We start from the raw sequence: 27,619 nt of genomic DNA on the forward strand, positions 1-27,619 counted from the left end.
AAGAGCGATTTCCTCTTTTCCTCTCTGAGGGTGGGGCTGCTCCAGAGTTCAGGGAAGCAGTCAGCTCTGTGAGCTTGGCTGTGTGTGTGTGTGTGTGTGTGTGTGTGTGTGTGTTCGTGTGTGGGGGGCGGGCACGGTGTCCCAGGAGGACAGAGTTTGCATTGATGAAAACCCTCCCCGGCCCTTTGATGCCTCGTTCCCTCTGCCCTGAAGTTGAGCAGCTCAGTCCTCGGTGCCTCCTGCTCGCTGGCCACGCTCGCCCCCCGGCCAGGATGGCGTCCTGTCTGGCCCTGCGCATGGCGCTGCTGCTCCTCTGCGGGGTCCTGGCCCCTGCGGTGCTCACAGGTAAGGGTGCTCTCTGCCACCGGCCTCCAGAGGCGAAGAAGTGCCTTAAGGCCAGGATCTCTCTGAGGCCTGCTGGGCAAAGCCATTCCCCGGGATGGGGTGACCATTTGGGGTGATTCCGGGAAGGGCTCCCCTGGGACACAGGCTGGCAGCTACGCATCGGAGGCCTCAGGGAGTCGTTTGTCACAGAGAAAGTGACCTCTGAAGCAGGACGGTGACTTGGGGAGCAGGGCCAGGGACCTTAGCTGCCCAGGGGAGGTGGGGGCTACTCCAGCACCCTAAAATCTGAAGGATGGCCTTGAGAATCTGGGTGGGAGTCGAGAGGGGGCACCAGGCACGGGGCAAGCAGCTGATGGGCAGAGGCCCCAGATGTTAAGTTCATGGAGCTCTGCTATTTATGTTTTTGAAGCCCCACAAACCCTTCCCCGCTGGTTTTTTCAAATGTCCTTTGAGAAGGAAGACCCCGGTACTGTGTCCATCCTGGGAAGGGATGCAGGGAGCACAGGACCAGAGACTCCTCTGTAAAACCAGGAGGATGATGGCCTGATGTTCCCACACTGAGGCTGAAAGCAGCTGGGTCTGGGGTCTGGAGAAAAGAGTCCCGCCTACCTCGAAGTGGCAGGTTCCTGGGGACCTGAGCCCCAGTCTGGGCACAGCTGTGGGGCCCTGCGCCTGGAGGGGCTGTCCCAGGCTGGCTGCAAAGCCTGAGAGAGGAAAGGCACAGACTCTCCAGGTGGTCTCTCTCCTGGAAGAAAGCCATCCCCTGTGGCTGGGAGGGCAGTGTGTCAGGGTTCCTGTGGGGAGCCCTGGGGCTGGAGAAATCAGTTGTGGGGGGGCCCGAGAGACCCTCTCTGCAGCATGGGTTTTGGGGGTGTCTGTGGATCTGGGCGTCGTGTGAATGTGTACTGGGCAGAGCCGCTAGAGGAGGTGAGGCCTGGGGCAACTCTCACAGCCATACACTCAGGCACAGACCTGGGAGAAAACGGGGCGGGCAGGGGGTGAGGAGCCCGTGGGCCCCCGGCCTCTCTCCAGAAGCCCTAGAAGAAGCTCGCAGGCTGGCTCTGCTTCTGTTTCTGTCCTCCTCACTGTTCCTCAGGCGCTCTGCGCCTCTCTTGCTTGTGACCATGATAATCCCAGGGCCTCTGCCTCCCTGGCGGGAGAGTCTCTGTAGGTCTCCCGGGTGCACAGGCTTGCAGGATGGGCCAGGCGGCTGGTAGCCCTCAGCATAGGTTGGGAGAACGTGGGGAAACATCTCCAGCTCCTCTGCTGGGTGCAGGGGAGTCTCGGGGCAGAAACCCTCCTTGCCTTGCCTGCCTTTGGGTGGGAGAGGCATCAGCTGGGTGAGCCAGGGGCCTGGCATGGTGCCCAGGGCACTGGGGAAGTGGCCCAAAGTAGGGTGGCATCTTCTGTGGCTCCCATGGGCCCCACCTGCCCCAGGGACAAGGCTTCTCCAGCCTGGTGGTCAAAGCGGGTGGAGGCGAAGGTGCTGGCGCCCCCGTCTGCCCCGAGGTCTGGAGGCCCGTGTGGGAAGCTTCTGTCCTGTTCCTGGGTGCCCACGCAGCCAAGCTCTTCCAGCCGACGCTGCTGTCCAGAGGTGCCAGGTCGGACAGGGAGTACATAGCCCGGGCGGGTGGGTTTTCTCTGCCGCCACAGGAATGCCGGGGACGGCCTCATGGTGGGCGGCATGGGGACCTCACCTGGCCTCACCTCCCGTCTCCCCTGCACGGGTCCTACCGGGGGGCAGGCGGGCCAGCCCACCCCAGTGCCTCTGGGCTCCTGCGGGGCTGCTGCTCTTCCTGCCGTTCGGGGCATGAGCATGCTGGGGAGGTTCTCGGCTGCCTCACCCTGGGCAGGAGGCTCAGGGCAGGTGTGTACCCGGCCCGACAGGCCCCTGGCCCGCTTTCTCGCTGGGCTGGGGTTGGTCCCGAGCTGGGAGGCCAGGGTGGCCCCCGTGGCTGAGGCCCAGGCCTGGCCTGCCGCCCTCCCTGCCGGTCGCCTGTGGCCACAGCTACTGCGGCGGAGGGAGCAAGCCAGGTTGAGTGGGCGGGAGGCCAGGGCCCCGATGAAAAGGCCCTTCATGGCCGCACAAAGGCCGTCTGTGAGCTCGGGCGCCTGGCCTCGGGGCCCAGTGGTCAGGGTGAGCGTTAAACAAACTTATTTACCGAAAGACAGGGTGGCTGGGGGCGGTGGGGCTGGGGGATGGGGGGGGGAGCCCACAGTGCCCAGGCCTGTGGCAAGGTCACAAGGCCCCCACTTCTGGCTTCTCTGGTCAGAGCGGCGGAGTCACAGGACGTGCTCACACCAGTCCTTGTCCCTCCCACACCTTCTCCATCCTCACGGCACATCTCCGCCCGCCTTCCACACCTACCCCTCCGGGTCCCAGCCTCCACGCCTGCCCTTACACCAGCCCCTCTGCCTGGCACTTCTGTCCCCACTCTTCCCCCTCCTTGGATGGGGCCTGCAGTGGGGAACCCCCTGGAGAAGTGTGCCTGTTCCCAGCTCCCCACAAGGGGAGGGTTGGGGGACAAAGCTGTCTCCCCCGTTACCCCAGCAAACTGAGCAGACACGGAGGCAAGCAGATGAGGACAGGAAAATGCCTGCCCCCCCGCCCCCGGCAGCTGCGCCTCCTTGGTGGGAGGGCTGGGGACTTGAGTTCAGGCTCTGGTTCTGGCCCATGTGTGCCCCAGGAATGCCCGCCTGGGCTGGCCAGGAGCCTGGGGCCCCAACCGCATGGGTGCTGATGAGTCCATAAAGCCCAGATCAGCCTTGGTTGGTGGTGGTGGGGGTCTCCTGTGACGGTCAGCGGCGGCAGGCATGGATCCCACAGAGTGGCCAGGGCCATGCTGTCCAGGCCCGAAAGGCCCGGGGCGGGGCGGGGCAGAAGCAGCAGCTGACGATGGCCTTGACAGCACAGTCACCAACCTGGAGGGCTGGGAGAGGCACAGCCCAACACCCGTTTCACAGGTCAGGGAGGGCAGGTCAGCAGCGGAGCCAGTCTGCTGTGGTCCTGGGGTGATGGAGCCGGATTTGGACCCAGCCCCCTGATTTGGCTTCCCCGGTGGCTCAGAGGGTAAAGCATCAGCCTGCAATGTGGGAGACCTGGGTTCGATCCCTGGGTTGGGAAGATCCCCTGGAAAAGGGAAAGCCTACCCACTCCAGTATTCTGCCTGGGAGAATTCTATGGACTGTACAGTCCATGGAGGTCACAAAGAGTCGGACACGACTAAGCAACTTCACTTTCACTTCACTCTGATTTGGCTCATGGCTCACTTGGTAAAGAATCCGCCTGCAATGCAGCAGACCCTGGTTCGATTCATGGGTCGGGAAGATCCCCTGGAGAAAGAAATGGCAACCCACTCCAGTATTCTTGCCTGGAAAACCCCATGGACGGAGAAGCCTGGTGGGCTACGGTCCATGGAGTCGCAAAGAGTCAGACATGACTGAGCAACTTCACTTTCTTTTCTTTCTCTGATTTGGAAGCCAGTGGGGCAGCCCCTCAAGCTTCAGAGACTGGCTGGGTTTTGGAGGGGGTGTGTGTTGGGGGGGGCGGGCGGTGGGTGTATTAGGCATGGGCTGGTGTGTCTGGCAGGGAGGGTCCGGGGTTTTGCGGGGGAGGGACAGACAGGGAGAAGGGCTGGGTGGGCCTCCCAAGTACTCTGCTCAGAGGGCCCCCTTCTCCCTCAGAGATGGCCCCCCAGGCTCTGGCGGAGGGCAGAGGGTGACGGTCAGCTCCTAGGAGAGAGCCCTGGCTCTCCAGGTGCTGTAGGGCCTGTCACCCCTCTCCCTTAGCTAGGGGCTGGTCCCCCCGATGCCACCCATTTTGGCTGGATTTGGTACCCAGTAGCCTTGTGGAGGTTTCCCTGGGCTAGATCCTGGCAGCTGGGGGTAAGCTCTGGCTGGAGGTGGGACAGGGAGGTGCCTGGCTGTTGCTCTGCCTTGGGTGTGTGATGAGCAAGTGGGAAGCGGGGGGCCTGTCCGTTTATCTGGGAGACTCGCAGTCTGCGAGCCCCAGACTGCAGTGCCTGCCCAGCGGTAGTTGTTCAGTTGCTAAGTCGTGTCTGACTGTTTGTGACCCCATGGACTGCAGCACACCAGGCCTCCCTGTCCCTCACTATCTTCCAGAGTTTGCCCAGAATTCACGTCCACTGAATCGGTGATGCTATCCAACCATCTCAGACCCAGGCCTTTCTTTCTGCTCAGCCCCAGGGAGCCCAAGGCAAGCATGCGGAGGGCATGGAGCCCTCCATAGGCTGCCAGGTGGCAGACGCTCACCCCTTCCAGGCAGCGACAAGGGAGGCCCGATAGAGTCACAGGGAAGTCACTGAAGTGGGTACTGGAGCAGGGTGGCCCCCAAGACCTCAGCACTGCAGCTCAGCTGGGGCCCTGGAGAGAGGAGCTTCCACTCATTGGGTGCAGGGACCTTCCACCCCTGGGAGGTCTCCTCACCAGGGATGTTTCGGAAAAGGGGCCCAGGCCGGGGCAAGCCCAGGGAGCGTGATAGTGGTCCCTGCCTGCAAGCTGAGCCTTGCCACTGATCCAGCCAAGGCCTGAGAGAGGTGGCCAGGGACAGGGCCTGGGGAGCTGGGGACCCTGTAAGATTTTATCATGAAAAGATCTTAAGTTTACGGGAAAGTTACAGGAATAATCCAGCCAATTCCAATAGACTCTTCTCTCGGATTCACTGACCACCAACTTTTTGCCATATTTTCTTGTCTGTTTTCCTGTCTCTGTCTACCCACTCACCTGTCTAACTGCTGAACCATCTGACAGTTAAGCTACAGACACTGTGCCCGTTTGCCCCTAAATACTTCTGAGAACAAGGGTATTCTCTTACAGAGCAGAGTCAATTATCCAAACCAGGAAGTGAACGAGGATGTGGTACTCTTCCCTAAACTGCAGCCTAGTTCACCAATGGACCCCCGTGTCCCCTCTAGGAATTCACGTTGCATTGTTGTCACAACTCCTCAGTCCCTTACTCTGTCTCTCGTGACCTTAATATTTTTGAAAGCCTAGTTATTTGAAGACTGTCCTGGAATTTGGGTTTGGCTGTTCACTCATGATTTGCCCCAAGTGGACACTGTTGGCAGAAGACCCCTGGAAATACTTTTGTGTCTTTCCAGAGCACCCCCTCTCCAGGAGGTGCTGAGCCTGGAAGCAGGGTGTGGGTCTGGCTTGTCTGTGCCCAGGGGCCGGGGTGCTCTCAGGGTGGAGGCCCCAAGAGTGAAAGTCGCCCCAGGAACCAGCAGGGAGGCTGGCCAGGGCTGTCTTGCTGCTGCTGCTAAGTGCTGAGTCGTGTCTGACTCTTTTGCAACCCCATAGACTGTAGCCCACCAGGCTCCTCTGCCTATGGAATTCTGCAGGCAAGAATACTGGAGTGGGTTGCCATTTCCGTCTCCAGGGGATCCTCCTGACCCAGGGATCAAACCCAGGTTTCTTGCATCTGCTGCATTGGCAGGTAGATTGTTTACCACCAGCACCAGGGCTGTACTGATTGAACCACAACTTCCAGGGAAGTTTCTGGGAAGGCACAACCCGTGACTGTGTTGTCCGGGGCTTCAATCCCCAGGAGCACTTAACTGCCAGCACCCACCTAAGTTTAACCTTAGCCTCGGTCTTCTCGGAAGCAGGGACACACGGTTCCCTGCTGGCGTCATTGGGACACTGTGTTGTGATGCCCACTCAGCCCAATCCAGCATCCCTGGATCACTCAGCAGCTGGGGTGGGGAGTGTGGAGCCTGGTCTTGAACTTGACTGGGGGTCTGAGAACACTGGATGGGCCCAGGGCTGGGGTGTTGCTATGTAGCTCCTCAGGCTAGGATTCTTGAAGGGGAGCAACACTGGGGTGTCTGGGGCCACAGTGGGGGTGGGGGGGGCTGGGGTCCTCATGCCGGATTCTCATCCTGCCCTCTGGGGCCTCTGTGTGCCCTGAAACTGCCGACCCACCAGCGGAGGAAGGGTCCTGTAAAAAAACGCTGCCCAGACACTGCCCTGCTGCTCCAGCCCCTGCCAGGGTGGGGGTGGTGAGGGGTTCCTGGAACTTCCCCAACACTCCCGCAGACACCCCTGCCCAGCCCTCTGGCCTTGTCCGGTCTGGGGTCTGGAGGGAACAAAGTCTGGGCATCACGGCTTCTCCGGCTACAAAGGCTCTTGCGCTTTAAGCCTCAGACACTGGGGGGCGTGTGGAGCCATGTGTGGGGGCGGGACCCCAGGCCATGGGGCTAGGGCCACGGAGAAACAGGGCTGGCCGCCCAGGGGTGGGGGTGGGCCTCTCCTCTCCACCTCCCACGACGGCTGCCCCTCACCGCCCGGTGGGCAGAGTCCCTGGTTCCCGGAGAGGACACTGCTTCCCTGGGTGGGCCCCGCCCCCATCAACCTGTACTGTCTTGGGTGGGGGCAGCCTGGCCCCAGTAGGGGGTCCAGGGCCCACGGCTCCGGCAAAGCATCGCGAAGCGCCCCTTCCCAGTCGTTCAACGGCGGGGACGAGGTCCCCGTCGGACCTACCGCCCCGGGGACCTACCGCACCTGTCCTTGGCCTTGCAGCCGAGGGCCCGCAGGAGCCCGCGCCCACCCTGTGGAACGAGCCCGCCGAGCTGCCGTCGGGAGAAGACCCCGTGGAGACCACCAGCGCCGCCTGGGAGCCGGCGGTCAGCGGCCCTCCCGCGCCCACCGCCACGCCGAGCCCCGAGGACAGCACCGCGCAGGAGCGCCTGGACCAGGGCGGGGGTACGGCGGGGGCAGGGGTGGGAAAGTGGGGAGGAGGCGGGACACTGGGGGGGAACGGGTTAGGGGGAGTAGGGCTGGGGGGCGCGGGCCGGGAGGAGGGGTAGGAGGGCGGGGCGGGGGACAGGGGTGAGAAGGGGGCCGGGAGGAGAGGTGGAGGAGAGGTGGGGGCGGGGCGGGCGGCGGGCCTCCGGCTGACCCGGCCCCTGTCCTCCGCAGGCTCGCTGGGGCCCGGCGCCATCGCCGCCATCGTCATCGCCGCCCTGCTGGCCACCTGCGTGGTGCTGGCGCTCGTGGTGGTCGCGCTGAGAAAGTTTTCCGCCTCCTGAAGCGAATAAAGGGGCCGCGGTGCGGCTCGGCGGCACCCCCGGTGCGCGCCCCCCGAGCCTCCTTGTGTCCGCGCGTGAGTGTGTCGGCGAGCGGGGGAGGGGCGCGGGGGTGTCGCCGTGCTCGCGGGGCGCGTGCGTGAGTGCCCGTGCGCCGGGCCCCCCGCGGGTGCACGCGGGGGCCGTCGGGGTGCGGGCGCGGGCGGGAGTGCGAGTGAGCCGGGCCCCCAGCGGGAGCGCGGGTGCGTGCGCCGGGGGCCGTCGGGGTTCGGGTGCGGGCGTGCGGCGCTCTCTGGCCAGAGTCCGGCGGGGGCCCCTGCTCGCCCGCCTGGACTGCCCGCCGGAGCGCTGCGAGGGAGCGCGGACCGGCGGGAGGCCCCGAGGGGCCCCGAGGCTGGAGAGGGAAGGCCAGCCCCGTGCCCACCGCCCTGCTTCTCGCGGCCTCGCTGGGTCCCGGCATTTCCGGCTTCCAACCAGAGGCCGGTGACTTTGTTGGTAGGGGGCGTCTTCTAACTCCGGCAGCCGGGGCGCTTGTCTGTGGGGTCTGAGCCCCAGACCGGCACCCTCCGGACCCCTGGGGACTCCTCGACTCCCAGGTGCGAAGGAGCCACGCGGTGAAGCCTGCGTGCTGTGGGCCGCTGTCCCGGCTCCCCAACCCAAGCTCCAGACGGCCTCCCATGCCTGGCCGGGGTCAAGCTCCAGAGGACAGTGGCTGAGCCTCTGGCACAGCAGGCAACTCCCCGCCGGACGGCTGTCTGTTAGAAAATAAAAAGGGCTTTCAAGCTCGGCCCTCCTCACTTCAGCCCTGACGCCTTGGGGGCTGGGTGAAGGATGAGGAACCGCCGGACACAACACCCCGTCTCCCAGCTTGGCCCTGGCACCAGCTCCGTGGGCGGGCCCTCTTGTCTTCCATACGTCCCAGGAAGCCTAACCTTTGTGATTTAGAGAGGGATTTGAAATAGTGGCTTACCTGCTCTGGATGTAGCAGGAAAGAAGCTAGAACTGAGTCTTGGACTGAGGACCCTAAGGCATGGGGTCTGGGGGCTGTCTGCAAACCCCAGGGATGGTTTAACACCTGGGCCACAGGAAGATTCTTTTGAATGAGCGCTGGAGAGGGGAGCTGTCCTCCTTCCCCTTTTTTCACCATTATCTCTAGCAACCACCTTGGCCTCATCGGTTTGTCTGAGTCCCTGACCACACTTGCTCTGGCCAGTTTTCTCCACCTGGATCCACCAGATGACCATACATACGTGGTATGTATTAACACTCCCCAAGACACGTCATGGCTTCAAAATTTCGGCCTATAAAAGACTGCTACAGTGCTGACCGGTTTTCATGAAACTGTTTATAAATTATTACACGGTAACCTCCAGTAGCCAAAGCCTCATCAGAGCAGATGACACAAGTCACTATGCTGTCTCTCAGCTCCAAAAACAAAAGCTGGATAAAGACCAGGACCAGCGATCTGTCTCCCCCCACCCCCAAGAGCAGCATGGGGCTCAGAAATGGCCCCTCTCCCCTTCCCCCAACTCCTGGGAAACTCAGGTGCAGGTAGGCTCCGCCCCCGCTGGGATTGCAGCAAGGAAGCACCAAGAGCATCAGCCCCTCACTGGGATCAGGGGGTCCCTCCCTAGTTGGACCAGCAGGTGGCACGGGTCTGAATCTTCCAGGGGTTCATCCGGTTCTCAAAGGGTCTGAGGGCCCAAGAACCGCAACAACATTGTGACTTGTGGGAAGATGCTCCATCCAAATCCTGGGCTTCTGATCAGCCTCCTGACAGGGAGGGCGTGGCCCCAGGCAGGGCTGGGTGGGGTTGGTTTCCAGGCCCTCCCCTGTTCCTGGGACTGGGGTGGGGAGTGGCGCGTGGCTCCGAGGACCCACCGCAACCTCCATGTAACTGGCTGTCGCCTCTGAAGGTGGGAAGAAGTGCCCTGGACCAGTGCCTGGCCAGACTGGAAGCCGAAGTCTCAAGCCTGGTGGTCGAATCGCCTATGGGACCACACCCCTCCACAGAGACCTCTGTCCCACAGTGGTCTTCCCAACCCTGCCTTCTGACTCCCACTGCAGGAGGGTGTCCCCCATCGCCTCAGACAGCTGATTCTGTTTGTGGAGTCCCTCACAAGTGGAGGTCCAGATCCACTTCCATCCTGAGGCCCCATCCTGGCTGCTCCAGGGGAAGCCTCCTCAACCGTCTCCTGGGACAGGCCACCTCCACCGCCTGAAAGGGGGCTCTTCTGTCCCTGCCCAGACCCAAACACGGCATTCCTGTGTGCTCCAGGGAAATAAAAAAGGAGACCTTCCTCTCCTTTATTTTATACATGATGCTTCTTTTAATGCAGCCAAAAATGATATTTGCTTTTCTCGGAACCATAACCCGTACAGGATGCAGTGGCCAAGTCATTCCTTTGGGACACCCGGGCTCCTGAAGGGGCAGGTAACAGGTTACCTCCAGCCGGTCAGGGAGCCAACGGCGGCGTGGGCCCTCAGCCAAGCTCTGGCAGGCCTGCCATGAGGCAGAGGCCAGCCGTGCAGCCAGAGGCGGGTGGAGGCTCGGGGGCAGAGGCGGACGGATGGTCTCCTAGTGCTCTGAAGCAGAGACCAAGGGCCGCTCCTGAAGCGCGTCAGGCCAGGGTGGTCCACGTGTGCGCCTGGCCGAGTCTAACAGCTTCCGGGGGGAGAGGACACGTGCAGGGAGTCATGACACCATCACCTTCGCACTTGCCCTGGGCCCGGGGCACCCGGGGGTCTGGGGCCTCTCAGTACCAGGGGTGGGCCCTGGAGCCTGCCCATCGTCTGCCCTCCAAGAGACAGAGGAAGAGGTGGTGTAATACTGCTTAAAATACTTTCTTATCTACAAATGCAGCAGAGAGATGTGGGCACCCTCTCTCCAGCGGGTGAGCGAGGGGCCAGTACACATGAGCACGAACCACGTGGCAGGGAGTGGGTGGGGGTGATTCCAGCAAAGATCCCTGCCCTCCCAGGTCAGGTCACAGCCTGCTGCCTGGGGAGGCGGGCCCTCCCCCCAGAGCCCCTCCACTGTCCGCTGGGGCCTGCCTGCCAGACCTTGCTCCTGCCTACATCCCTCCACCAGGCGGGGGGCAGGGAGTGTGGGGGGCGGTCAGGGGTCATTGCCGATTCCGGCTGCCCAGCTTCCTGCGGTCCTTATTCTGGCTGCGCTGAGGGTCGTCCATCTTGTGGACACGGAAACACTCCTTGAGGTTCTGGGACCGGATCTTGGGGTTCAAGATCTCCTCGGTCATGTTGCTGGGGAACCAGCCTCGCTCCTGGTCATGCAGACGCTCGCCGAAGATCCAGCCTGGGAGGGAGGGGAGACGGAGGGTCACAAACTCTCCAAGTGGCTGGGCCTCCCTCCGGTGCGTGGGGAACAGGCGGAAGGGAGACTCGGGAGTCCGGCCGGCCTTCCCAGGGGCCCCCTGCCCTCATGCCCACTGATGGAAATGCTCAGACCGGGTGTATCCCTCAGAAGCTGGGGGGAAGGGTGCAGCCCTCCTGGGGAGCACGGTGCCTGTGCACAGGGCCATCGCGGGTCCCATGCATATTGACTCCGGGACCCATTCCCAAGGCCTCAACAATCTCAGGCTGCCCCACCTGTGGCCAGGAGAGCCCAAGGGCCACCCCAAAAAAGCGAGAGGCATCGAAGGGCTGGTGGGATGGCAGCTAGCTCGGGACGCCACCATCACCCTCTTGTTGGGCAGCCCTTCCCTGAGCCTCAGGCTCCTGAGAGCTGGGTGGTCAGCTGAGGGTGGCCAGGCACGAACCAGCCAGGTGCCCTGACTCTCTACTCCACCCCACCCCCACATCACGATGTTCCTGGGGGGCGGGCAGGGGGGCTGTGGTCCAGACTGCAGGTCCTGCTGGCAGGTCCCTGGGTGGGGCTAAGGCCTGGGCTCAGAGGGGCAGGGGCCCGTCTTTTGCAGGCCACTGGGAGGGGTGTCAGGCTGTTTATATTCTAGGGAGGGGAGGAGAGGGCAGGAACCACAGCTCTCCCAGTGCTGTCTGAGCCCCTAGGATTTGCGGTGGTGGACATGGTCTTCCCCGGAGGTCATCAGCCTGTGACCTTCCAGCCAGGACCTCAAAAAAGGGGAGGAACTGGGGTGGGGAGAGATGCTTTGTGCACTTTGGGGATTTAGATTAGAAACAACTGATGTAGAAATAGGGGTTCATTTTCCAGGAGAGGGGAGCCAACCTCTGGTGCTGGTGTCAACAGCAGGAGTGGGCAGGAGCCCCAGGGGCGGCTTCCTGGCCCACGTGGGGCCACAGGCCTGGTGTTCACAGGCTCATCTGGAAGTTTGTTGCAAATACAGGTCCGGGTTGGAGTGTTCCTGGCCTTCATCCCTCCCACCGTGATGCCAAGGCCGGACGAGGGGAAGGGGACCGCTGGGCATGGGGTGGGCGCAGGGAGCCACACGGGGAGAGGTATCCGCCTCCCCCCCCCTCCCCCCCCCCGCCACCAGGCAGAGCCCCGCGGACAGAAGCGCCAGCCCTGGGCCTCACCGTCCTCTGTCTTGTCCAGGATGTTGAGGATGTCGGCCAGCTCCAGCGTCAGCTCGTCCGGCTGCTGGGCCACGTACGGGTGCACACACTGGACCTGGGGGCAGTCTGAAGGGAGGAGGGGGTGGTCCGTCCTCATCACGTGGCACCCGCCCTGGCTGTGCACCGGCAGAGCCCGGCCCCGCCCCCGCCCCGCCCCCGCCCCCACCCCCGCTCTCACCCCCGCCCCCACCCCTACCCCACCCTGTCCAGGAGACAGGGCAGACCGGCAGCCGCTGAAAAAGGGCTCATTGGAGGGAGGGGTGGGCGTGGCTCCAAAGAAAAGGACGTCAGAACAGCCGGGAGTTCTGAACAAGTCATTGGGGGTGCAGGGACGAACAGGCTGCGGGGGGGCTCTTATTTAGACTTTGAAGGAGGCTCCTCGGTCCTGGGCTGGGCCCTGGGAGCGGCCTGGGGACGCTCAGGACTCGGTGAGCGTGGTCAGGACGGCGGCTTCTCTAGCAGGCAGCCAGACTTGAGCCCTTTCCTATTTTGGAAGGTTTTTGACGACTGGGCGCCCCAGAGAACACTGGCATTTGCCTCCTGGGCCCAAATCCCTTCTGGTTTCCTTGCAGCACGGGTCACTTAAGACCTAGTGACTTTTATGTCTTCACTAACCATGGAAATGTTTGCAAAGTTCAGGCACACCCTTGTCCCCCTCCGTGGGATACCGAGCTTGCATCGGGGTGCGAAGGACCTCCGGGCAGTCGAAGCAGCCTTCCAGAGGCCTCAAAGGCCCTTAGGCGGAGTGCAGAGGCCTCAAAGGCCCTTAGGTGGAGTGCAGAGGCCCCCGTCTGAGGCTGACCAGCAGAGTCCTCCCTGACTGTCACCTGTCCCACCCGGGGGGGTGCCCCCTCCCCAGTGCGCCGCTTACCGAGCAGCCGGGACGTGAAGGAAACGAACTTGGTTCTTCGGTTGGGGGCCAGCGAGGTCATCCAGCGCTTCATCTCGCTCCTGGGTCAGGAAGAGGGCAGATGCCGCCACCACAGAGCGTCAGCACCCACCAGAGGGGAACCGCAGTGCCAGGCACCCGGCAGGCTGGCCCCTAGGTCCCGAGCTTAGCACCGGGCCCGGCAGGGCAACGGAGAGCAGGCCAGGCGGAGCCCTGCAGAACCTCCCTGGGGGCATCTTTCAAGTCAGTGGGTGAGGGTGAGCCCACGACACCCCAAAGATCACTCAGAGGTGAGCCCTGGGCGGCCAGCTGCCCTGAGCTACAATTGTGGACTCGGAGAGGCTAATGCCACCCCCTCCCCCCGAGGCAGTCAGAGCTGGACTTGATGTGCTGGGTGACACCTGTGAGTTCTGGGGTGCAGAGGGCTGGGCACTGGGCGTCCCAGCTCCAGGGCTCACAGAGCATCGGCCCCCGTGGACCTGGCTGTCCCTCTCAGAGCCCTGGGGGTGCAGGGGAGATGGCCTGGCTGCTCAGGGGTGACACATGGGCCTGAGACTGCCCAGCAGCGGCGGTTCACTGGTCAGCCTGGCCCAAGGGCTCTACAACATCTCGTCAGAGTCTGAGGCCCAAGGGAACACACACACACACACAAACACACACACACACAGCCAGCAACGCACTCACCCCCACCCCGACACTAACACGGGACGGAAACCCTCTGGGCACGGCCTGGGGGAAGAGATACGGAAGCTGGGCGGGCAGTGAGCCCTGGGGAAGGGGACAGCAGCCCTGGGCACTCACTGAGAGGACGCCTTCAGCATGTAGGTGGCCTCCCGGTCGTCCGAGTTCTCGAGCAGCCGCAGGATGAAGACGTTGGCCAGCGTCTGGCCCTGGTCCTCCAGCTCCTCCACGCGCAGCAGGCCCCTTGGGGCCGAGTCAAACACCTGGTACTTATCTCTGGGGACCCAGGTGGCAGGAAAGGCGTGTTGGTCCCCAGCATGCTCGGATTCCCTGGAGACATCCCCCACCCCCGCAAACCCTGGCCAGCGGGACTGGCCCCACTGCGGCCGCACCTCACCCTCTTCCGGAAGCCCCCCGCCTGAACACCTGTCTCCCTCACCCCCCATCCCCCACTCCTGCCCCCCCGACGTGGACAGTGGACAAGGGGTCCACACCCCTGACACAGGAGCTGCTGGGCACACCCTGGGCGGCAGGCACTGAGCTGCATCCCCCACATACGTAGGAGAACTGCCCTCAGTCGGCAGGAGGGAAAAACCGAAGCTCATGGGTTTAAATAAACTTGCCTGGAGGCCCAGGGCACTGCCCCCAGGCCCCGGTGACTCCCCGCCCCTCCTGCCTGCCGCTCACCCCGGAATCTGCCGGCAGATCACCAGCAGGTCATTGAAGAGAAAGAGGTAAATCTCCCGGAAGAGTTTCTTGGTCCGTAGGGTCCGCGAGGTCTTGGGGCCAGACATCTGCTGCAGCTCGCCCTGCTTCAGCAGCCAGCGGGAGTGTGAGATGATGGGCACCGACTGGGGGGTGGGGGAGGCCGTGTCAGGACGGCTGTGGCCTCCGCACCCCGCTCCAGCTCCCCTGGTAACCCCCGACTAGAGCGGTAACCACGGTAACGGGTGTCAGGGACCAGGCTGGGCCCAGGACATGGGGCACTGGTGGGAGGGGTGGGCGGGTGCTGGGCACACACAGGAAGGGTGTGTGTGTGTGTGTGAGTGCCTGAGTAGGAATGTGTGTATTTGTCTGTTGTTTGTATGTCCTCATGTGCGTCTATGTATATGTGCTCGTGTCCATGTGTCCTGTATGCATCTGTACTCACGGGGGTGTGTGTACACCTTGGTGCCCGTGTGTGCTGTCATCCCTCACCAGGCTCAGCTTGGGTGATGCAGAATCAAAGGACGTTTCAAGTTCCCAGGGGAGAGGGGAGAACTGGGTCCCCCAGGGCGAGGAGGCCAGGCCTGCACTCCCCCGTTCCACGTCTCTGGGGTGGGCACTCAGCACCCAGCACTCGGCCGGCAAGTGGAGCTACGTGAGGCCTCTCCCACCACCCCGAGGTCTGCATCTTCAACTGAGGCTCAGTGCCCAAAGAACCAGCATGACCTCACAGACCCTCGGCGGGCACCGTGCCCTCATGCCCACATCACCAGAAACCCTGGGGGCCCTTAGGGTCACTGGTGCCTGAAGCTTTACACAAAGTTGGGGAAGAAGGTCGGTAACTTCCATCCGATTTTCAAATTGCCCAGGTTTAAGAACCCCTGGACTGGTTCATGTCATGTTCTTCCCGCGAGCTGACTGTTCAAGGTCACGCAGCCCGTAAAATGAGAGTAGGCCGCTTGTGGGTCCCTGTACTGCCCCGCAAGAAAACAGTCTAGGCCGATGCAACGGCCTGGTGACTGGGGGCACGGGATGGGGCCTCGGTGGGGGTGACACCGTGCTGAGACCCAAGGGTGGCCGTTCAGCGGGCCTGGCCAGTGGCCTGCGCTCCAGGCCGGCGGGCAGGGCCGGGGATGCGTGGCTGACCTTGATCTTGAACTCCATCTTCTTTTGGATGCTGATCATCTGCTCTGTGCGGCTCATCTTCCTGACGCCCTCGTTGCATGCTTTCACCACCTGGAACAGGAAGGCAGACATGTCAAGCCCCCCCCCACAGCCGGTGGCCTCCGGCCACATCCTTCTGCCACTCAGGCCGCAGCTGAGACACTGACTGGCCAGTTTCAGTGGGGTCTGAGTTCCAGTGGAGAAAGCTTGTCCCTGCCGGGACGCGGACTCCAGAGAACAAAGAGAGCAACGCCGGCCCCTCGCATCACCTAAGAGAACGGTTTTCAGCAAGACGTCCTTTCTCATCTGTCAGCCTGGAAATGCTGGCGGCCTGGGATTCGGGCTCTGTCACGTGCTGTGAGGGGAGCACAGGTTCCCCCCAAGCTTTCTGGGAGGCAAACCGGGTACCAAGAAGCCGAATGAAGGCAGATTTTCTGTGACCTTGTTCCGAGGACACGATATCCGCTCAGGCTCACGGGTGTAGAGAACAGGGCCTGCACTCAGCACATGGGAAGGAGGAGAGTACCCAGAGGTGTGTCTGTGGGGTATCCCCTGCAGTGGTGTTTGGAATGAGAAAAGCTGTCCTCAACCTAAATGTCTGCCAATGGGGCCACTGGGCTTGATTACTGCTTGTAAATCCACATAACCCTGTACTCTGAAGTCATGAAAAAATGCACTAATTTTACATGCACTGAGAGAGTGTGTTAGTCACTCAGTTGTGTCCAACTCTTTGCAACCGCAAGGACTGTAGCCCACCAGGCTCCTCTGTCCATGGAATTCTCCAGGCAAGAATACTGGAATGGGTTGCCATGCCCTTCTCCAGGGGATCTTCCTGACCCAGGGATCAAACCAGGGTCTCTTTCATTGGCTGGTGGATTCTTTACTGCTGAGCCACCAGGGACGCCCACGTGCACTGAAATGGAGGGCAAAGCCAGCTTATAAACCACAAGCCCCTTCTGCAGGGAATACAACCATGTGTGCAGGCGTCCATTTGGAAAGAGGTCTGGAAGGGTGAGCTCCAGCATGTTGGCAGTGGGGTATGGGAGAGCTGCGGATCTTTGCCACCTTTCTGCTTATGAACAGTTTGTGAAATCTGTATTCAGCACCATTTTTATAAATTAGGGGAAAAACCCCACCTTTATGAAAAACGATAAATAATGAGAAGCAAGAGTATACCTTTCATTACAAGGAAATAAAAAGGGAGGGGAAGCAGAAAACAACTTGAAAACAGAAAACCCTTGCTGGTACCCCGAGACCTCTTGGGGCCCAGGGGGAGCTGGGATGAAGCTCCCGTCTGACCAGGAGCATGTGTTCCAAGGGTGGCAGAGGGCCCTGGGAGAGGCAGCCAGGCTGGCGGGTCACTGACCCTCCCTGACCAGCCCACTCAAGGCGCCAGCCTTTCCCCAACTAGGCTGGGAGGGGAGTGCCATTTTCCCGAGTACTCAAAGGGTACAGTCGCCAGAGGGATTTCTCGGCCACCTGGCCTGGAATGAACGACGAGGAGAGACCTAGGGAGAAATGACTGTCCAGTTACACAGTCCTTTCCTCGTGGCTCAAAGTGAGAGGGTAACAGGCAAGAAGGCCAGGGGTCTCCCAACAGAGGAAACAGGCTGCAAGTGTCAGACATTTTTTCTCTCTCCCTTAAGCGCAGGAGGAAACAAGCTACAAGTGTCGGATTTTTTCCCTCCTCTATACAAAATTAAAAGGAGCTTTCTCTTGAAGTTCTGTGTTGCCATGACGACACCTGGTTCCACCTGAACTTAACGTTTCTCAGACGTTGAGCTAACCGAAGACTTGGTTTTCTTATGGAAATGTTTTTCTTAAGCTATGTTGATGAAACTGTGTATTTGCTTTGGAATTTGCCTTTATTCAAAATGGTTCCACCTAAGACTAACTTTTTTTCTTTTCTCAAACCTTGGGCTGATAATGGCTCAACAAACCAGTATTCATATCAGTGGTTTCATGGCCGAGGAATGCCATACCTTGTTCCATCCTATCTCAAAAATGCATATTGTGGGAGAGGGGCCTGGTGAAACTCCCTCAGCCTTGAGGTGTCTCTCTTTAATGGCTTTCTAACAGACAAAGTCCTGAATATTCATTGGAAGGACTGATGCTGAAGCTGAAACTCCAATACTTTGGCCACCTGATTCGAAGGACTGACTCATCTGAAAAGACCCTGATGTGGGAAAGATTGAAGGCAGCAGGAGAAGCAGACGACAGAGGATGAGATGGTTGGATGGCATCACCGACTCAATGGACATGAGTTTGAGTAAACGCTGGGAGTTGGTGATGGACAGGGAGTCTTGGCACGCTGCAGTCCATAGGGTTTCAGAGTTGGACATGACTGAGCGACTGAACTGAACAGACATAAAACAGTTTGCTAAAAACTAGCAAGGGGCACTCTTTCTGCTCCCTTCTGATGTCTATGTCAGAAGCTTTGTTTATCTCTTTTATACTTTAATAAAACTTTATCACACAAAAAGCTCTGAGTGATCAAGCCTCATCACTGGCCCCAGATTGAATTCATCTCCTCCAGACGCCAAGAATCCAGGCATCTTTCACAGCTCAGCAACCTTTCAGAAGTGGCTCAGAACAGCCACCTGACAGCCATGGAGGCTAGTCCTTTTACTAAGTTGCTGCCGCTGGTATACTAAGTGGAAAGGAATTCTCAACACCAGGCCCTGTTACGGGGTCACCAGCACAACAGAGTGGCCCCCCGCACACCTGGCAAGAGTGGGCTCGCAGCTCCAGTGGACACCCAGAACCAAACACACGTGATGGCACTTTAAGACAAACGTTTTAAGACAAATTCTTGAACGTCCACCGACCCCTCCCGCCCAGCGTCTGCTCTGCTGACAGCTTCCAGGAGGAAGCTCTTCTGTCTGAGGATCAAGAGCGGAGATGGTTTCTCTCCACTCTGGGGCAGCAAGAGCCCAACTTGGCAGGGCAGGCGTGTCTCCTGCAGCTCTAGGGCTGAGAGCTGGGAGATAGGTGGGAAGGGGAAAGGTGGGATGGAGGGGACTGCAGTAGGAAGCTGGGGCAGAGCTGCGCCAGGGCCTGAGAAGAGCCAGAACTGGCCTCAGAACATGGCCGGGGAGGGAAAAGCCGGAGGTTTTGATGCTGGAAACAGGCAAGGCGAACACGGGGCCCCCAAGGGTTGTGATGGTGGCAGCGGTGTGGGGTTGGCGGGAGAGGTCCACAAACACGCCTGTGGGTAGAGGGTGCCCGCTGGGGGCCTGGTCCACCCCGCACGGCCTCAGCCTGGGGTGAGAAGGAAGCCCCCTGCCTGTGCAGGCCTCACCTGACTTAGTTTTTGGACCTGGTGACTTTTCTGAGTTGCCAGAGCAAATACGAAAGTGAATTTGCATCTTCCAGAGACAATACCAAGACAGGAGGGAGCAGGACGGGGAGGTGGGTCTAGAGGAGAAGACAGTTCACTGGGAAACGTGCAAAGAGGAGGCGCGACTCACCAGCTCCAGTTCTTTGTGGGCGTCCAGGGCAGTACCTTCACGCTCAGACCTTTCCTCCACCCTCTTCAGGATGTTCTGGGCACAGGGAGAGTCTGCACTTAGTTTCATCGTGGACGGCCGTTCCTCTGCTCCCCGCCCCCTCTGCGTGGCGGCCTCCCTGCTGGTCAGAACAGCCTCACGTGGCTGTAACACCCCCCACGAAGAGTGCAGACATGGGGCGGGAGAACCTTCCACCGACCAGGGGGTCAAGCATTGCACGCAAGCCTTGCCTGGCTCTAAGGTGAGTCTGGGTCTCCCCCAGGACTAACTATGAGGGCCATGCCAGAGCCCCAGTCTCCTTACAGCAAAGATCAAAGCAAAGGGACTGACCAAGTGGCAGCATGGAGGCGGGAAGGCAGGACCAGCAGCCCAGGGAGGGTCACCCTGGTCGCCCGTCCTGAAGCAAGCTCAATGTTTGCAGCACCAACAGTGGGGCTGTCATTTGAAGCCAAGTAGCAATGACCCGGAGGTGTTGTTCACTCTGGTTTTATTGGAAAAAAAAGTCTTTTTTCCAGTAGTTGGGTTTTTTGGAATTTCGCCTATAAATGACAATTTTCGCATTGCTCTCCATATTTTACAAGGTTCCTGCCTCCCGGGTCTCCTCGTGCCCGTAGTTCGGACCTGCTCTTATCCCATAGGAGGGTTGGGCCCGTCTCAGCACAGTCCACCTCCTCCTGCCCCATCCAGGCCACCCCACATGGTGGATTCGGGACAAACGTCTCCAGCCACCCCACATGGCGGAGGATCATCCCCACCAACTGGACACCAAGGTGATGGGCACCCTTTTCACTCTCTCCTGAGCTCTAGACAACCCTTGGCTGCAGGCCCCAGCCCGCTCTGTGTGGTCACCTTCCCATCTCTGCCCGGTAACCAAGCCAGAGACAGTCAGCTCCGACACGGCTTTACCCCTCCCTTACCAAGGCGAGGGGGGCTCAGCACACCATCCCAACTCGCAAATCCATCTCCCAGCAGACAGTGTGGCTAAGGTCCACCTTCTCTCATTGGGCTGAAACGTGGTTTAAATGCCACCTGGGTGCCAAGAGCGCCCATCCTGACTGCTCCCTTTGACTCTAAACTTGGATGTTCAACGGCTCAAAGTCCTCCCAATGGTCCAACACTGAACAGCGCCTTCCCCACCTCGGGAAACAGCACCATCACTCCAGCTGCTCAAACTAAAGATTTTCCTTCCTTCTTTCTCCACGGTAGCAAGTGCAGGGCTCAGTTCACTGACGTCCCTCCAGGATGCCCCACCCCGACGCCCACCAACCCACCTTTCTTTCTTGAATCGCTCCCGAATTTTTGCTCCCACTTCCATTCTTGCCCTCCTGCCTGGCACTCTCCACGCGGCAGCTGCTTTGAGCTCTTAACCAACATCCACTAGAAGGAGCGACCCCCATCACAGGGGATAGAACCCAATAATGCCTCAGCTGGCCCCGCAGGCCCCTGACCAGCCTCTGCCCACATCTCCACACTCACTCCCATCACGTTCTCCAGCTCACGGCTGGCCGACCCTTCTGTGGACCTTGCTGCCCCTTCAGGCAGCAGTTCTTTCAGGACCTCTGCCTGAAAGCGGTTCCCCATCAGATGGATGGCTCCTCCTGTCAGTCAAGTCTTTGCTTAAATGTCACTCATCTGAGAGCCCTTCCCGATCCCCAACCTGGGAGTGAGCCAGGCCGTCACCCCTATCATGTCACCCCGATTCACTGTCCTCAGCCGTGACCACTTCCTGGCCGTGTGTGTGTCTCTCTCTTTTCCCACCAGGATCTGGCTCTCCGGCAGCAGGGGCTGAGTCTCCCACTGCTTAGCACACAGTAGGAGCTTAGTTAGGATTTATGGAGCACATGGACTTCTCAGAAAGCCAGCAGAGACCTGGAGTGACCCAAGGATATGGGCAGCAGCTGAATGTGTGTGTGGGGTGGGCAGAGGGGGAGAGTCGGGTACCTGGACCAACAGCTTGAGGCGTGTGATCCTCTGGAAAGGCAGGATGAGGAAGGAGGAGAGGGGCAGCCCCCTGCACTTGGGGTCCAACTCCAGCTGCGCGATCAGCTCTCGGAAGGCTGCCTTCTCCTGGCTGGGGACACAGATGAAGCGCGTGAGGCTCAGGCTTGTGTGTGCGTGCTGAGCTGCCTCAGTCTTGTTTGACTCTGTGAGACACTATAGACTTGTAGCCCACCAGGCTCCTCTGTCCACGGGATTCTCCAGGCAAGGATACTGGAGTGGGTTGCCATGCCCTCCTCCAGGGGATCTTCCTGACCCAGGGATGGAACCTGCATCTCTTATGTCTCCTGCATTGGCAGGCGGGTTCTTTAGCACCAGTGCCACCTGGGAAGCCCTCTCTGGCTTGTAGGAGGCACGAACTGGAGAGGCTTCCTCCCCATGCACAGCTTTGTAGGAACCAGACAGCCCACAGGCACAAAGAATGTGTCTATGCATCCATTCTCTCTCTTTTTTTCTCTGAAAAACAAACTGTTCATGTACGAGTCAAATAACAATAGTGACTTCACATGCCCAGCCCATGAAAACTTAGCAAAATATGTTGTTGTGTGGGAAGTCAAGAATTCCTTGCATGGCCAAGACTGAATCAGATGCATAATTCAACGATTTCCCCAGCAGGAAACGGTGGCAAGGTAAACCCACGTAGTGACAAGAGCAGGCAGCAGGCTGGAGATGGCTGCAGGGAGAACCTGGGCTGCTCCTGCCCGGCGGGGACCTCTCTTCTGCAGATGGGCTGGGCAGTGGAAACCACGGCTGGAGGGCAGATGCGGGTCCAGGACTGCCCGTCACCAGGGACATGGCACTCAGCCCAGAGAGTCTGCTCTCCTGGACCACACCAGTGGACCCTGGGGCACTGAAATATCCCGAGTCCTCACTTCCTGTGTGACTGTCTTCTCAATGCTTGTCCTCAAAACTGGCATCCAGATTCCCTCAAATCCCCACTGCAAACCCCAAATGTCAAACACCTAAATCCCTGAGGGCTCAACCTTTAAAACACCCCCAGTGAACTGCACTGATGGAAAGACCCAGGGAAGCATGAAGTCCAGAGTCACCACCTGGAGAGTCCTTTGGTGCCCGTTGAGTGTGCTAAGAACATATCATTGGTTAAACTCTGGTTGAAACATGGCACAGAAACGTGAAGAACTCAAAAGAGGCAAGTTGATGAAAAACTTCTCTCAACGGAAACCCCAAGGAAGTTTACAAAGTGGGCAGATTAGTAAAATTCAAGGGCTTTGCTGGAGAGGGCTTCCCAGGTGGTACAGTGGTGCAAAATCATCTGCCAACGCAGGAGACGCTGGTTCGATCCCTGGGTCAGGAAGATCCCCTGGAGAAGGGTATGGCAACCCACTCCAGTGTTCTTGCCTGGAAAATCCCATGGACAGAGGAGCCTGGCGGGCTACAGTCCATAGGGTCACAAAGAGTCAGACACAATGGAGCACACACGCAATCCAGATGCTGGAGAATCACCAAAAAGACTCCCTCCCCCAGTCCTTGCCTTTGTCTCTAATTCAAACCACTCTCCTGCCATCTTGGGCCTTGAGTTGTCCCCTTGGCCTCAAGCTCCCTTTTCTAAACTTCGCAGAGCCCTGCGCGGCAGTCTGGACATAGGTCCAGTGGGCGCCATGGCCGACGGTCCTGGGGTCACCATTTCCCCGGTGACACCAAAAGCCCCAGCACGGGCCAGGCTTGGATGCCATCCTGGGAAAGCAGAGGTCCAGGGACCACAGCTCAGGGTCAGCGTCAGAGGAGGGGGCTGCCCGGGCCGTGCCTATGCGATGACCGCCCCCCGGCCACACTCACAGCAGCTGCTTATAGGTCCTCTCCTGGTAGGTCTGGTTGCTGACATAGGTGATATAGACGGAGAAGTGGTCAGCGGCGTAGCGGTACACGATGTCACACACGTCCGAGATAACGATGTTTTCCTCCATCCGGCGCTCCAGCTCCAAGAGGAACCTGGGGGGCAGTGGCTGGGTTAGGGGTGCGGGGGGAGACTGAGGACACGTCCTCAGCAAATCAACATGACAGGAGGGGGTCCCAGCGAGGGGGCGTGTTCTATCATGTCAAGGAATTACTCGTCCAGGTTTTCTGGTAGATGATAACATTAGGAACATTTGCTAAAGAGACCTCCTCTGTACACATGTACTGATGTGTTTATGAAGTGAGATGACGATGGAAACTCACTTTGGAATGTTCCCGTGGGTGGCGGGGTGGGGGTGGGGGGCGGATGGGGCCGTGGGTGAACCGAGAGGCTGAAACGTGGGCTTATTCTGCTGTTTCTACTTCTGCATGTTTGGGATATTCCATAATAACATATAAACTAATCCGTAAACAAATAGATACCCCTCTCCCAGCGTGGGGGTGCAGCGGCAGAGGCCGAGGGGTCTCCAAGACCGCTCTGGTCTCAGTCAGCTCTCACCTCCCTGAGCCCACCTGGTGGGGGGACTGCCACAGGATCTGGGGGCTGCAAATAGGAAGGTGGGGTGTCCCTGTGCAGGGGGACCCACTCAGGAGGGTCCACGGAGAGCCACATGGGGAGCAGGGGGCTGCTGCTACCCAAGTGCTATTTCTCATTGGAACAGGTGCAGTTGGACCCGCTGATAAAAGCTGAGTTTTAGCTGCAGAAATAAGGTGCAAATGGTAAATGGATCTCTTATCCTAACAGATGACAGGAGCTCTTTTCTTCTTCGCAATGATCAGTCAATAGATGTCTATTCCTCCTCCACTTAAGCACATCCCATCCTTCTTGAGGCAAAATATAAGCACAGTTCCAATCACCACTTCCACACAACTGGAGAGGAGAAAGTGTAACTCCAGGACTGCGCTCCGACTTGCCCTCAGGGCATCTTGGGCCCTGCACCCGCCAAGCCAGGGCCTTGTGATGTCAGGATAAAGGGCATCTCACCCAGACACCCCTGTGTCTAGTGCAGCTGCAGGACACAGAGCAGCTGCACTGATGGGGGGGACCTTCAGGCAGCAGTTCTGTCCGGGGGATGCAACCGGCCTTGTTGCTGGGAGGGTGGCAGATCTCTGGGTTTATGTATTTAGGTATATCTTTTGCCTTTTCATCTTTTCATGTGACAGTTGGACCATAAAGAAAGCTGAGCGCTGAAGAATTGATGCTTTCAAACTGCGGTGTTGGAGAAGACTCTCGAGAGTCCCTTGGACTGCATGGAGATCACAACAGTCAATACTAAAGGAAATCAACCCTGAATATTCATTGGAAGGACTGATGCTGAAGCTGAAGCTCCAATGCTTTGGTTACCTGATGTGAAGAGCTACCTCACTGGAAAAGACCCTGATGCTGGGAAAGATTGAGGGCAGGGGGAGAAGGGGATGACAGAGGATGAGATGGTTGGATGGCATCATCGACTCAATGGACATGAGTTTGAGCAAACTGAGGGAGATAGTGAAGGACAGAGAAGCCTGGTGTGCTGCAGTCCATGGGGTCGTAAAGAGTCAGACACGACTTAGCGGCTAAACAACAACAGTTTAGTTATAGCTTATTACAGAAAACTCCAAACATTCAAAAGCAGAGAAGCCAATGTAGCAGGCATGCACCACCAGCCCCAGCTGCATCCCAAGAGAGAAGGAGGGACTGCAAGGTGCCCCACAAGGACCAGGGTGCTGACTCACCGCTCGCTGACGGCCATGACATCCAGCACGTTGGAGAAGAGGATGTGGGCCTCGGACGGGTGCAGGATCTTCTTCAGCCGCTCATTCTCCATGAAGTGGGACACCAGCAGGTTCAGGCTTTTATAGTAGGAGGCCTCAGAAGTGATGAGCTCGAACATGGCCTGGGACACCGGGCAAAGTGGACGAGAGGAGGGCGAGCGGTCAACACCCGGGGCCCACCTTTCCTCAGTCTCAGACAGGTGAAAGTGAAAGTTGCTCAGTCGTGTCTGACTCTTTGCGACCCCACGGACTGTATAGTCCATGGAATTCTCCAGGCCAGAATACTGGAGTGGGTAGCCTTTCCCTTCTCCAGGGGATCTTCCCAACCCAGGGATCGAACCCAGGTCTCCCACATTGCAGGCGGATTCTTTACCAGCTGAGCCACCAGGGAAGCCCAAGAATACTGGAGTGGGTAGCCTATCCCTTCTTAACAGGATCTTCCTGACCCAGGAATTGAACCAAGGTCTCCTGCATTGCAGGTGGATTCTTTACCAGCTGAGCTATCAGGGAGGCCCCTCAGACAGATGCAAAAGTTTTCTTTTCTTTTTGGTAGCAATGCGCAACTTGCAAGATCGTAGTTCCCCAAGCAGGGATCGAGTCCTCACCCTCAGCAGTGAAAGCTCCAAGTCCTAACCACTGGACCACCAGGGAATTCCCCAGATGCAAAGGTGGCCAGCACCCTTTTGGAGACCACTCGCCTGCTCGCAGTAGTGAAGCTGGAGACACCCTCGTGTCCAAGGTCAAACACAACAGGTCACCCATTCACCAGAGCTCCGACAGTTGCCAAGAGTGACTCAGGACTGCTTCCTGGTGCAGAATGGGTGGGAGCGTCAGCTGTAGAGGGAGCCCCACTTCTACACACGCAGAAAAATGTTTCGAAGGAACCAGGTCATGATGTCAACCACAGGTGTCGGCAGGGGGTGGAATCTGAGGGTGAACTTCACTCTTTTTCTTTTTTAAAAAAATTTATTTATTTTTTTATTTTTGGCTGTGCTGGGTCTTCACTGCTGCATGGGCTTTTCTCTAGTTGCAGCAAGTGGGGGCCACTCTCCCGTTGTGGTGCCCAGCCTTCTCATCGCGGTGGTTTCTCTTGTTGCGGAGCACAGGCTCTAGGCATGCGGGCTTCAGTAGTTGTGGGCACGGGCTTACCTGCTCCATGGCACACGGGATCTTCCCGGGCCAGGGATCGAACTCGTGTCTTCTGCATTAGCAGGCACATTCTTTACTACTGAGCCACCAGGGAAGCCTTACTCTTTTCTTTTTACCCTTTCAACTGTCTGAGAACTGAAGAATGAGCATAGATTATTTCTTTCATGGTCTGATTTTATAATGTAATCAATAAAGCAATCTTCGTTTTGAAGAAGAGAGAAAAAAGAGAAAGAAATCCATAATCTAATAAGCTTTTTGGAGGCACCTTCTTCTCTATCATGCTTATTATGTGATTATTGAGCCTATGAAACAACAAACTCACTGGACCTCTGTTCCCTCACGTGTCATCTGTGAAGCAGGGTGGCAATGCCAGCTCACCCTCCTTCTTCACTCACAAGCAAATGCATGACCCTTCCTGATGCCACTCTGGGGTCACCCTCACCTTCCTCCCCATTCCCATCTCCCTCTGCTGTTTCTCAGCCTAGGATGGGTTCAGGTCCCACTGTGGCCACCCAGCAGGGATGGTCTAGCGGGGTGAATTGTGACTGCCCCTCCAAAGCTGTGGGGTTTCCCTGGTGGCTCGGTGATAAAGAATCCACCTGCCAATGCAGGAGATGTGGATTTGATCCCTGGATCGGGAAGATCCCTTGGAGAAGGAAATGGCAACCCACTCCAGTATTCTTGCCTGGGAAATTCCATGGACAGAGGAGCCTGGCGGGCTATACAGTGCATGGGTTTGCAGAGTCAGACATGACTGAGCGACTAAATAACAACCCCTCCGTACCTGGGTCTCCACCCTACCCTCCAGCACCTGCGAATGTGAACCTGTTTGGCCAAAGGGTCGTTGCACATTAAGTTATGGATGTCAAGGTGAGGAGACCATCCTGGATTGAGGTCTAAATCCAATGACAGGTGTCCTTGTAGGAGAGATGCAGAGAAAGACACGTGGGGAAGCAGGCCAGGTGAGGACCCAGGCAGAGACAGGAGCGATGCTGCTTCAAGTCCAGGGACACCCGGAGCCACCGGAAGCAGAAGAGGCGGAACCTACCGACACCTCGATTTCAGGCTTCTGGCGTCTACAACTCGGGGAGAATTAATTACCACCTGGTTGGTGGTCATTTGTTACAGCAGCCCCAGGGAAAGAACAGACAGGCAGAGGAGGGCTCGAGCCAGGACAGTGATGAACGCTGGGGGCCCTGGTCCCCTCCCAGTGTCCCAACCACCCTAACATCTCACGCTTCCATCCTCCCCACTGGCTGGAACCCTGACCAGGGTTCAAGACTCTGGCAACGAACACTAGCGCTCCCAGAGCCGGGAGGGATGCTGGAAGGAAGGGAGGCGGGCAGGGAAGAGGGAGGGAGGACCAGCACGTGCCCCAGACACACAAGGTGCTTTCCCACTTCATGCTCTCTGCCCACCCCCCACCGCCCCCGCCCCACGCCCCCAGGAAGGACGCAGGGAAGGTCCTATTTTACTAAAAGGAAACAGACGCAGAGGTTAAGTTACCGAAGCTCCTGAAGTTACCGCTGGAGGGTGCAAGACTCAACCCAAGGGTTTTCCAAGTTCTGGGCTCTGTCCCCCACTACCCACCCCTGCCGACTTAGATGCAGGCAAGGCTGGGGATCCAGTGGGGTCTGCAGGCAGCCTGCTGGGCAGCTACTCTGCTGCCTCCACACAAAGCTCGGACAAACAGCCAACCTGGCAAAGCGCTTTAAGATAAGCGACATATTTGCAAGTTGTGTATGCCTAACAGCATAAACGGGATCTGGCCACGGCACTAGTGGTAAGGAACCCGCCTGCCAGTGCAGGGGACGTAAAAGACGAGGGTTCAGTCCTTGGGTCTGGAAGATCCCCTGGAGGAGGGCATGGCAACCCACTCCAGTGTTCTTGCCTGGAGAATCCCATGGACA

The 27,619-nt window shown here is 58.9% G+C and overlaps 2 protein-coding genes across 3 annotated transcripts in view; one reads left to right on the forward strand and one right to left on the reverse strand.

Annotated features, from left to right (window-relative positions):
• Window positions 1–219: 219 nt before the first annotated feature.
• Window positions 220–7,448, forward strand: SNORC (secondary ossification center associated regulator of chondrocyte maturation). Its single transcript, XM_081491013.1, has 3 exons — window positions 220–345; window positions 6,886–7,068; window positions 7,285–7,448. The coding sequence occupies exons 1-3, from the start codon at window positions 273–275 to the stop codon at window positions 7,392–7,394; spliced, it is 366 nt and encodes a 121-aa protein (XP_081347139.1). The 5' UTR covers window positions 220–272; the 3' UTR covers window positions 7,395–7,448.
• Window positions 7,449–9,697: 2,249 nt separating this feature from the next.
• Window positions 9,698–27,619, reverse strand: part of NGEF (neuronal guanine nucleotide exchange factor) — a 91,168-nt gene continuing 73,246 nt past the window's right edge. For both annotated transcript variants that reach the window (XM_081491014.1, XM_081491015.1), the window contains 10 exons: window positions 24,522–24,682; window positions 22,689–22,841; window positions 20,835–20,964; window positions 18,855–18,929; window positions 15,367–15,456; window positions 14,203–14,366; window positions 13,636–13,791; window positions 12,817–12,896; window positions 11,907–12,011; window positions 9,698–10,707 (listed from right to left, as the gene is read on the reverse strand). In XM_081491014.1, the coding sequence (XP_081347140.1) occupies window positions 10,517–10,707; window positions 11,907–12,011; window positions 12,817–12,896; window positions 13,636–13,791; window positions 14,203–14,366; window positions 15,367–15,456; window positions 18,855–18,929; window positions 20,835–20,964; window positions 22,689–22,841; window positions 24,522–24,682 (1,305 nt within the window). In that variant the 3' untranslated portion in view covers window positions 9,698–10,516. The remainder of the gene's footprint in view (window positions 10,708–11,906; window positions 12,012–12,816; window positions 12,897–13,635; window positions 13,792–14,202; window positions 14,367–15,366; window positions 15,457–18,854; window positions 18,930–20,834; window positions 20,965–22,688; window positions 22,842–24,521; window positions 24,683–27,619) is intronic.

This window comes from Giraffa tippelskirchi, chromosome 5, assembly GCF_054371585.1.
Source record: "Giraffa tippelskirchi isolate mGirTip1 chromosome 5, T2T-mGirTip1v1.2.pri, whole genome shotgun sequence".
NCBI lineage: Eukaryota > Metazoa > Chordata > Mammalia > Artiodactyla > Giraffidae > Giraffa > Giraffa tippelskirchi.

What these genes read in the sequence shown, in the direction of transcription:
- SNORC (XM_081491013.1), top strand. Translation starts at nt 273, where the DNA reads ATGGCGTCCTGTCTGGCCCTGCGCATGGCGCTGCTGCTCCTCTGCGGG. An exon ending in GGCCCCTGCGGTGCTCACAG is followed by an intron (nt 346 to 6,885) that starts GTAAGGGTGCTC and finishes TTGGCCTTGCAG; the next exon opens with CCGAGGGCCCGCAGGAGCCC. An exon ending in GCGCCTGGACCAGGGCGGGG is followed by an intron (nt 7,069 to 7,284) that starts GTACGGCGGGGG and finishes TGTCCTCCGCAG; the next exon opens with GCTCGCTGGGGCCCGGCGCC.